This window comes from Bos indicus x Bos taurus, chromosome 15 (assembly GCF_003369695.1).
Source record: "Bos indicus x Bos taurus breed Angus x Brahman F1 hybrid chromosome 15, Bos_hybrid_MaternalHap_v2.0, whole genome shotgun sequence".
Lineage (NCBI taxonomy): Eukaryota > Metazoa > Chordata > Mammalia > Artiodactyla > Bovidae > Bos > Bos indicus x Bos taurus.
The window spans coordinates 3221902-3232030 of NC_040090.1; the positions used below are offsets into that span (position 1 = coordinate 3221902).

At 51.3% G+C, this 10129-nt stretch overlaps 1 protein-coding gene across 2 annotated transcripts; it reads left to right on the plus strand.

Annotated features, from left to right (window-relative positions):
- Nucleotides 1-1673: 1673 nt before the first annotated feature.
- Nucleotides 1674-9535, plus strand: LOC113905274 (proteoglycan 3-like). Of its 2 annotated transcripts, XM_027562304.1 has the most exons (7): nucleotides 1674-1708; nucleotides 1838-1860; nucleotides 2076-2207; nucleotides 2643-2941; nucleotides 7178-7309; nucleotides 8511-8622; nucleotides 9378-9535. In XM_027562304.1, exons 3-7 carry the CDS (start codon nucleotides 2147-2149, stop codon nucleotides 9434-9436), a joined length of 663 nt encoding a protein of 220 aa, XP_027418105.1. In that variant the 5' UTR covers nucleotides 1674-1708; nucleotides 1838-1860; nucleotides 2076-2146; the 3' UTR covers nucleotides 9437-9535. The 2 variants fall into 2 exon arrangements, with proteins under 2 accessions (XP_027418105.1, XP_027418106.1); XM_027562305.1 differs by lacking the exons at nucleotides 1674-1708; nucleotides 1838-1860 and having other exon boundaries at nucleotides 1867-2207.
- The last annotated feature ends 594 nt before the right edge of the window (nucleotides 9536-10129 follow it).

A 10129-nucleotide genomic window follows, 5' to 3' on the forward strand; every position in this document is an offset into this window, starting at 1 on the left:
CTCTCTGGAATTGACCAATTGCCCCCAAGCCCCAAGTCAGGTAGATAAGCTGAGGGTCGGGTCCGTTGGCCCCGGGAGATAACGGCTGAGACCGTTACTCTGTAATCAGCCCAGAAGTGACCTCTCAGATACTTCTCCATTTGCAGGGCCCTGGGGAGAGCAGAGCAGGGGCAGGCATCCAGGCCGGTCAGCCTCTGGGCGCCCTGTCCCTGGTGCCCTGAGCGCTGGACCGCTGGGCAGAGTGCAGGAACAACGATGCACTGTCCCGCAAGGGTACTCCAGAGGGAGGCCCCGCCCCGACGGGTCTACGGGCTCAGGGCCGGGACGTCTGGCAGAATCCAGCCTCAGCCCTTGCTGGCCTCTCCTTGGATTGCAGTGAATGTGGCTGGAACTTGATCAGTATTTAGACATTTTGTTCATCACGGTACTTTGGCGTTTATGCTGATACTTAAGAAAAATTGCACAAAGTATTTATTTATTTTGACTATTGGATACTTCTGTGTCCCCTGAACTTTTGAAGCACAGGCCGGTGTCTCCCTCACCGCCCCTCACTGCTCGCCGTGGTGGTGACACAGAGCTGGTGGGAGACGGGGAGTGCGGGTGGGCAGGAGGGCGGCCCACGGAGCGTCCGAACAACCTTGTAGGAAGGTCTCCATTCCACCTGCTGCCTCCTTGCCAGCAGATAGGGCTCAAGGCTGGATGAAATGGCCTGTTCTAGATCAGTGGTCCTGAGAGGGGCAATTTTACTTTCCATTGTTATTTGTAAATGTGTGGGGGCATATCCTAGTGCCTGACTGGGGGAGGCACGATTGACTTCCAGTGGGCAGAGACCCAAAGATGCTGTTAAACTTTCTATGAGATGCAGGACAGATCACGCCCCCAGCCTCCAAAACAGAATGATTTCACTCCCAGTAGTAAAGATACAAAGGTTGAGGACCTTGATCTAGAGCCATGACATGAAGGAAAGAGCATAAAATTTTCACACATTAAGAGAAAGAGACGGAGCGAGAGAAGGAGAGGGAGAAACAGGAAGAGAGTGAAGAAGGGAAAGAGGGAGACAGACAGACAGAGAGAGAAGGTTTTGAGCCTCAAAGGCTTAGTAATCCCAGCTGCCCCACTTCCCACACAACCTTGGCAAGTCACCTGCCCTCTCTGAATCTCACTCTTCACATCAGTGAAGTCGGGCTGATCGCACGTCCTCGTGGGACCGAGGTGAGGAAGGAGAGGATCCAGGGATGTGACGCACAGGAAGCGTGCACACACGGCCCAACAAGAGCTCAGGAGGGCCGAGCCTCCCTTACCCTCCCCCTCCTCCCCCTGGTCTCCCTGCCCCCGGATCCTCCATGGCATTTGCTGGAAAACTGACCCAGGGAAGGCTGCTTCTGGGACTGAAGAGGATTGTACAGACCTCGACCCTTTAGGGGCACTGATAAAAATTCAGTCTGGACAGTAGTCACGGGGGCTTCTGGAGCCTACTAGGGTGTTGGGACATCTATGTCCAAACAGGAGGCAGGTCCCTGGCGTCCCAACAGAGAGCACGGCCCAAGGGTGGGAGGACTGAGCCAACCTCTTATCAGCCCCACTGTCCAACCCCCTAGCCTGGGGCAATCCTCCTGGCCTCTTCCCACTTCCCCAAAGCCTGGTATAAGGGCAGCTTCTGTGCGCCAACAGCCAGAGGCTGAGAGCGGAGGCTTCAGACTCTCAGGAGGTAAGACTCCCTCAGGTTCCCCGGGAGGATAGGTCCGGGGCTGGGAAGAACCCAGGCTTTATATGGGAACCACCGGGGACTCCGGTCCTGTACACCTTAATGACCCCTGTCCTCCCCCTTCTTCCCCAGTGTGTCTGACTCTGGCCCTGAAGGTGAGCACGCCTGTGCCTGCAGAAGAGCCGGTCTGAGCTGAGTGCTGGCCCAGGGAGCAGTGACGCGCTCTCAGGAAAAGGGACTTGAGCTGACAACCCCCTGCTCTTCCCCTGATCCTCCAGCTCGGGGTCTGTTCGCTGGGAGACAAGGAAGCTCTCTACTTTGCCCTTTAGTCTACCAGTTGAGCAGACCCTGCCTCTCCACTGTGTTCCAGGGGCCGTGCAGACACAAGGGAAGACCCCAGGAGGGAACGTGGAGCTGTGTCTGTCACAAGCCTGCAGGGACATGAAAGGCTGCCTGGTCCTGCTCCTTCTGCTGCTGGGGACAGTTTCTGCTCTCTATCTGGGTGAGTGCTCCCCTTCCCTTCTCATCCATTTTCCTCTCATCTTTCCTGTGTTGTTTTTTGCTCTGGTAGGTCCAGGGCCACAGGCCCCTGTTCAGTTGCCCCAGCCCCTCTCTAGTTAGATTTCTCCTGGACCCAGAGCTGTGACCTGAACATTCCCCCAGGGCTCCTTTGCAAGGGAAAACACCCCCTATGAAGATGAGGGTTTCTCACATCTCTCACTCCCAAATTACTCGCACGTGGTGTCAGCTGGCATCAGGTTCTCATGCATTTGTGTGTGTGATGCAAGACTTCTGGCTCATCCAACCCCCAAGGGATCCCTCCCGTCTTTGGTTCCAGATGGGGTCCCTAGGAAGACTGGGTGGAGCCATGAGCGCTGTCCGTGGTCCTGGAGGAAGGTGGTACCTGGTCTGATGGCGGGTTGTTTCTTCTTTGCAGAGAATGATGCCCCCCATGTGGGCAGTCCGGAGACACAGGCAGACCTGAGCCAGGATGCTGAAGGCTCAGGGGGGCAGGAAGGAGAGCTGGCCCTGAGTGGTGAGGTGGTGGAGTCGGGGGGAGAGGAGGCCGAGGACGCCCACGACGATGAGGGGGACTCAGAGTCAGACCCAGATGACTTAGATGAGGACGTGCAGTGCCCCAAGGAAGAGGAGACAGTGCAACTTCCTGGTGGTCCTGAGTGCAAGAGGTGCTACTACAGATTGGTGCGGACCCCAAGGAGGTTTAGGCATGCTCAGGTAAGCGGCAGCGAGGCTGCTCCCAAGGAGTTGGGAGACCAGAGTGGATTCAGCCTTCTCTCTCTATTATTTAGACTAGGGGTTCTCCAAGCCTAGTATCCACCAGAAGTCTTGTTAAAGCACAGATTTCTGGGCCCCATCACCTCAGTTTCTAGATTAGTAAATCCGGGGTGTGAGGGTTTATAACAAATTCCTAGGTGATGATATTGTTGGTCTAGAAAGTGCACTCTGAGAGCCACTAGTTTAGATAAAAAGCTTTGGTGTAAGAGACTCCTGTGTTGTGTCCTGGCTCTGCCTTCATCACCTATTTTATTTGGGCAAGTCACTTCACCTTTCAGGGCTCCTGTATCTTCATTTGTAAAATGGAGATGTATGATACCACCTCTCAGAGAGAGTTATGGCGAGGATTAGCTAACACATGGGAAGTATTTAGAATAGTCTGTTGTTGTTCAGTCACGAAGTTGTGCCCCACTCTTTTTGATCCCATAGAGTGTAGCACTTCAGGCTTCCCTGTCCTTCCCCATCTCCTGGAGCTTGCTCAAACTCATATCCATTGAGTCAGTGATGCCATCCAAGCATCTCATCCTCTGCCACCCCCTTCTCCTTTTGCCTTCAATCTTTTCCAGTGTCAGTCTTTTCCAATGAGCCAGCTCTTCACATCAGATGGCCAAAGTATTGGAGCTTCGGCTTTAGCTTCAGCTTCAGTCCTTCAAATCATCATCAGGGTTGATTTTCTTTAGGATTGACTGATTTGATCTCCTTGTAATCCAAGGGACTGTCAAGAGTCTTCTCCAACATTGCAATATGAAAGCATCAATCTTTAGCACTCAGTGTTCTTTATGATCCAACCCTTACCCCCGTACATGCCTACTGTAAAAACCATAGCTTTGACTCTATGGACCTTTGGTGGTAAAGCGATGTCTCTTCTTTTTAATATGCTGTCTTGGTTTGCCACACCTTTTCTTCCAAGGAGCAAACATGTTTTAATTTCTTGGCTGCAGTCACCATCTGCAGTGATTTTGGAGCCCAAGAAAATAAATCTATCACTGCTTCCACTTTTTCCCCTTCTATTTGCCAAAAAGTGATGGGACCAGATGCCATAATCTTAGCTTTTTGAATATTGAATTTTAAGCCAGCTTTTCCAATTCTCCTCTTTCACCCTCATCAAGAGGTTCTTCACTTCCTCTTCACTTTCTGTCATTAGAATTATATTGTCTGCATATCTGAGGTTGTTGATATTTCTCCTGGTATTCTTGATTCCAGCTTGTGATTCATCCAGCCTGCATCTTGCATGATTTACTCTGCATATGAGTTAAATAAACAGGGTGACAATATATAGCCTTGACATACTCCTTTCCCAATTTTGAACCAGTCTGTTGTCCCATGTCCAGTTCTAACTGTGGCTTCTTGATCCACATACAGGTTTTTTAGGAGACAGGTAAGGTGGTCTGTTATTTCCATCTCTTTAAGAATTTCCCACAGCTTGTAGTGATCTACACAGTCAAAGGCTCTTGTGTAGTCAATGAAGCAGAAGTAGATATTTTTTGGAATGCACTTTTTTTCCTCTATGATCCAATGAATGTTGGCTATTTGATCTCTGATTCCTCTGCCTTTTGTAAATCCAGCTTGTACATCTGGAAGTTCTTGGTTCACACTGCTGAAGCCTAGCTTGAAGGATTTTGAGCATGACCCTGCTAGCATGTGAGATGAGCACAATTGTATGGTAGCTTAAACATTCTTTGGCATTGCTGTTCTTTGGGATAAGAATGAAAATTGACCTTTTCCAGTCTGTGGCCACTGCTGAGTTTTCTAAATTTTCTGACATCCTGAGTGCAGTTGGTGATGGATGGGGAAGCCTGGCATGCTGCAGTCCATGGGGTCACAAAGAATCAGACACAACTGAGTGACTTAACTGAACTGAACTGATTGAGTGCAGCACTTTAGTAGCATCAACTTTTAGGATTTTATGTAGCACAGCTGGAATTCCATAACTTCACCTAGCTTTTTTGTAGTGATGCTTCCTAAGTCCCACTTGATTTCACCCTCCAGGATGTCTGGCTCTAGTTGAGTGGCCACACCATAGTGGTCATCTGAGTCACTAAGATGTAGTGACATTTTCTGTACAGTTCTTCTGTGTCTTCTTGCCTCCTGTTCTTAATCTCTTCTATTTCTGTTAGGTCTTCACTATTTATGTCCTTTATTTTGCCCATCTTTGCATGAAATGTTCCCTGCTATCTCTAATTTTATTGAAGAAATCTTTACTCTTTTCCATTCTATTATTTTCCTCTACTTCTTTGCATTGTTCATTTAAGAAGACCTTCTTATCTCTCCTTGCTGTTCTCTGGAGCTCCACAGTTAGGTGGGAATATCTTTCCTTTTCTCCTTTGCCTTCGGCTTCGCTTCTTCCCTCAGCTATTTGTAAAGCCTCCTGAGATAACCACTTTGCCTTATTGCATTCCTTTTTCTTGGGGATGGTTTTGGTCACCGCTTCCTGTACAATGTTACGAACCTCATCCATAGTTCTTCAGGCCCCCTTGTCTCTCAGATCTAATCCCTTGAATCTATTTTTCATCTCCACTGTATAATCAAAAGGGATTTGATTTAGGTCCTACCTGAATTGCCTAAGGGGTTTTCCCTACTTTCTTCATTTTAAGCCTGAATTTGGCAATAAGGAGTTCATGGTCTGAGCCACAGTCAGCTCCTGGTCTTGTTTTTGCTGACTGTATAGAGCTTCTCCATCTTTGGCTGCAAAGAATATAATCTGACTTCAGTGTTGGCCGTGTGGCGAAGTCTATGGGTAGCGTCATCGTTTCTGTTGTTGGAAGAGAGTGATTGCTGTGACCTGCATTTTCACGACAAAACTCTGTCAACCTTTGCCCCGCTCATTCTGTACTCCAAGGCCAAACTTGCCTGTTACTCCAGGGACCTCTTGACTTCTCTCTTTTGCACTCCAGTCCCCTGTGATGAAAAGGACATCATTTTCTGTGTATTAGTTCTAGAAGGTCTTATACGTCATCGTAGAACTGGTCAACTTCAGCGTCTTCAGCATCAGTGGCTGGGGCATAGACTTGGATTAGTGTCATTTCGAGTGGTTTGCCTTGGAGACAAACAGAGATCATCCTGTCATTTTTCGGTCCCACCCAAGCACTGCATTTCAGGCTCTTGTTGGCTGTGAGGGCTACTCCATTTCTCCCAAGGGGTTCTTGCCTTCACTAGTTGATGTGTGGTCATGTGAATCATATTTGCCCCTTCCCATCATTCTAGTTCACTGTCATCTCCTACTTGACCAAGCCTAACTCACCCTGATTCACAGACCTAACACTCCAGGTTCCTATGCAATATTGCTCTTTATAGCATCAGACCTGCACCACCAGATGCATCCATAATTGAGCATTGTTTTTGCTTTGGCCCAGTTGCTTCGTTCTTTCTGGACCTGTTGTAATTGCCCTCCACTCCTCCTCAGCTGCATATAGGACACCTTCCAACCTGGGGTCTCATCTTCTAGTGTCATATCTTTTAGGCTTTTCATACTATGCATGAAATTCTCACAGCAAGAATGCTGGAGTGGTTGGCCATTCCCTCCTCCAGTGGGCCAGGTTTCGTCAGGACCCTCCATGTGACCTGTCCGTCTTGGATGGCCCCACATGGCATCACTGAGACCTTCATTGAGTTACACAAGCTCTTTTGCCAGGACTGTGCTGTGATCCATGAAGGGAGAATGGTCCTTGGGTCACTGTAAGCTCTCCATAAACGCTGGCCACGGGAGTGGGAGGGAGGCTCAGAAGCGGGGGGATTTATGTGTACCTGTGACTGATCCACACTGCTGTTCAGCAGAAAGCAACATAACACTGTTAAGCAATTATCCTCCAACTGAAAATTAAAAGAGGATAAGAAAGCATTTGACCTTGGAGATCAAGATGCAAAGTAAAGGCCAGAACAAGTGAATAACCACTTTAAACATCTTTCAAATATAATGTTATTTTGTATACATCTATTAAATAATTCCATATGAAAATAATATGAAAACATTTTAAAATGGTGCTTCTAGTTATTCTGAGTATTATTAGTCTTTATTGCAAGAAGTTCCTGATGTCAAATAAAGAAGCAAGAGATGGGATTCAGGGGGGCTGTAGACCTCTGATTTCTGAGCTGGGAAAGGATGTGGGGGGTCTCTTGTGGAGGCTGAGGGCCTTGCAAGAAAACAGTGAGTTTCTACCCCACTTTGTCTCTCTGCAGAGAATCTGCAGGCGTTGCTACCGAGGCAACCTCGTCTCCATCCACAACTACCGCTTTGACTATCGCGTGACACGCTGGTCAAGAAGGACCAACCAGTCACAGGTCTGGATCGGAGGCGTTATCAGGGGCAGGGTAAGTGAGGGTCAGTTCTCAGGTCTTTTTTTTTAAGGTGGTTTGATACTGCAGAGTGAATCCATTATTTTTTTAAATTTTCATTGTTTAGGACGGGGTTGGGTCTTTGTCGCTGCACCCGCGCTTTCTCCAGTTGCCGCCGGGGGGGGGGGGGGGGGGCGGGTTGCTGCCTCCTTGCGGTGCTCAGGCTTCTCACAGGTGGCTTTTCATGCTGCACAGCATGGGCTCTAGGGTGCCGGCCTTCACAGCTGCTGCCGAACGCTCGACAGACCCCGCTCAGTAGCTTTGATGCCAGGGCTTAGCTCCTCTGCGGCACGTGGGGTCTTCCAGGACCAGGGATCGAACCCATAGCTGGGCAAGGCAGCTTCTTCAAGGGCAGGCAGCTTCTTCACCGCTGGACCACCAGGGAAGGCCCGGGGCTCGGGTGTTTCTGAGCGCCTCAAGGCACCACCTGCCCCCACCGAGCCTCATCCTGGCCCCGGAAGCCGGCTTGTGCTGACTGAGGAGACGTGATGACTGAGCGCTTCTCCTCCTCACCCGTGTTCAGTGGCTTCACGCTTGCAGCTTGAAATCTGCCCTGGTGGGTGCGTTTGCACAGAGAAATGGACAGTTATCATAAACAGGGTTCTTTCTTTCGTCTGCCTCACACCTTCCACCAAAGCTGACTGTTAAACATTTATCGGCAAATCAGCGGAGTCAGGAAGTAGAGTTCATACCCAGCTCTGTGCATTACTGGCTGAATGCCTGCCTCCATATTTCAGTGTCCTCATCTCTAAGGGGGTCCTTCTCTCAGAGTGACCCTGGGGGCTGTGCCTGAGTAAGTGCTGTCACATTTGCTGCTCATATGTGGTCCAGGGACCAGAGTATCAGCATCACCCGGTAGCTTGTTGAAATACAGGGTCCTGGGCTGCACCCCAGACGTCCTGGATCAGAATCCACATTTCCACCAGATCGCCAGGAGATGTGTCTGCTCAGTGAGAAGTTTGAGAAGCCTGCTCTGCGTGAGAGCTGGAAGCGATGTTTGCTCTTCCATGTCATTACCTGTAAACCGTTGGGGGTGGGTCTGTACGGTGGGGTCCTATCCAGGTGACACAGTGAGAGGAGATTATAGACGTCCAGAAGGGATGCTCAGGGGACTTTCAGGAGCCCCAGCACCTGTCTTCCTGGACCTCCGCCCTCTGACCCAGACTCTCTTCTCTAGTCCCGTTGCAGGAGATTTCGCTGGACTGATGGGAGTCGCTGGAATTTTGGATACTGGGCCCGAGGGCAGCCTGGGAATGGCAGAGGCCACTGTATAACCCTGTGCACCAGAGGTGAGGGGGCCAGGCGCCCAGACAAGGTGGGGGTGGACCCACACACACGCCCCTGTGAGCTGCACAGACACGCCTCCCCTCACACAGCCTCCCCCACTACAGAACCCCGCCCTGTGTGTGAGCAGGGCTGAGGTGCAGGGATCCTCAGAGCCACAGTGAGGGGTCCTGGATGGACTGGGGGCTCTGTGTCCTCCAGACTCAGCGAGGCTCCCTCCCTTCCTCCGACGGGTCGGTGACAAGGAGAGAGTGTGGGACAAACAGGAGGGACACTTGATAATGTGAAGTGTGGCCGAGGGACACGGGAAAGATGTGGGAACTAGGGCCAGCTGACAGATGATTCCCCAGCTCCCAACAGCAGGGCTGCCCGACGTGCGGGAGTTTAGAACAGGGGCGAAGACCACACGGGCTGCTCAGATGGCCGAGGTCCTCAACTGGCTCTACCACTTGTCTGCTGAGATCAGAGCAGGTTGTCACTCCCCCGAGCCTCAGTTTTCCCCATCTGTGAAATGGGAGTGCTGACAGCCCTGACCTCTTGGCGTCACTGTGAGGATGGAAGGACAGTCCATAGGAAGCCCTTAGCACACTGTCTCTGCAAGGGAAGAGATCAGTGATTGTGGCTAGCTGGGACATGGGGAGACATATGGTCCTCAGATTGCCAGGAAAAGGTGAGGTGCCTGACCTGTGAGGTTCCTGACGGTGGGGGTTGGGGGGACACACTCAGGTGGGCAACTGACATCACTGCTCTGTGCCACCAGGGGGTCGCTGGCGACGAGCTTCATGCAAGAGGCGGCTGCCCTTCGTCTGTGCCTTTTAAACCAGAGGCGTGGAGACCCTCCCTCTCCACCATCCTGGCTGCCCCGCCCCACCCCTGGCCCCCTTGCCCCTCACTTGTCCACGTCATAAAAACTACACTTCTCACAGCATCTCCTGACTGTTTTCTTCATTGCGCACGCTGGAGGACTCTTCGGGGTTGGGAAATCTCGGAAGCTCTCAGTTCTTTGAGGAGTTTAAAAGCTGGAGCAGGACGGCTGAGTGGTGAGGGCCAGGGGGTTGGGGCGCAGGGGTTTTTGGCTGCAGCGCCAGCTTGGGGTGGGGGTGGGCCAGGCGAGGACGGGTGTCTGGCTCCAGAAGACCCTTTCCCAGGGTCCCGCGGAAGAAAGCCTTTGGTGAGCAGTTGGGCAACTGGCCCTCTTGGTCTGGATTGAATGAAGCCTGTGGGGCGGGGTCGGAAGTGACAACTTTCCAGAATGGAGGCCACATGGTGGATTTAAGAATTGGGTGGAGACGGGAGGTCCCACCAGGGGTCTCCACAAGGTGCGAGGAGAAACCTCCTCGAGGGGTGGACGCCTCCTCCAGCTCTGCGTCGTTTTCACCTCAGGTTCAGTTCAGCTCGGTTCAGTTCAGTCGCTCAGTCGTGTCCGACTCTTTGCAACCCTCTGGACGGCACCACACCAGGCCTCCTTGTCCATCACCAACTCCCGGAGTTCACTCAAACTCATGTCCATTG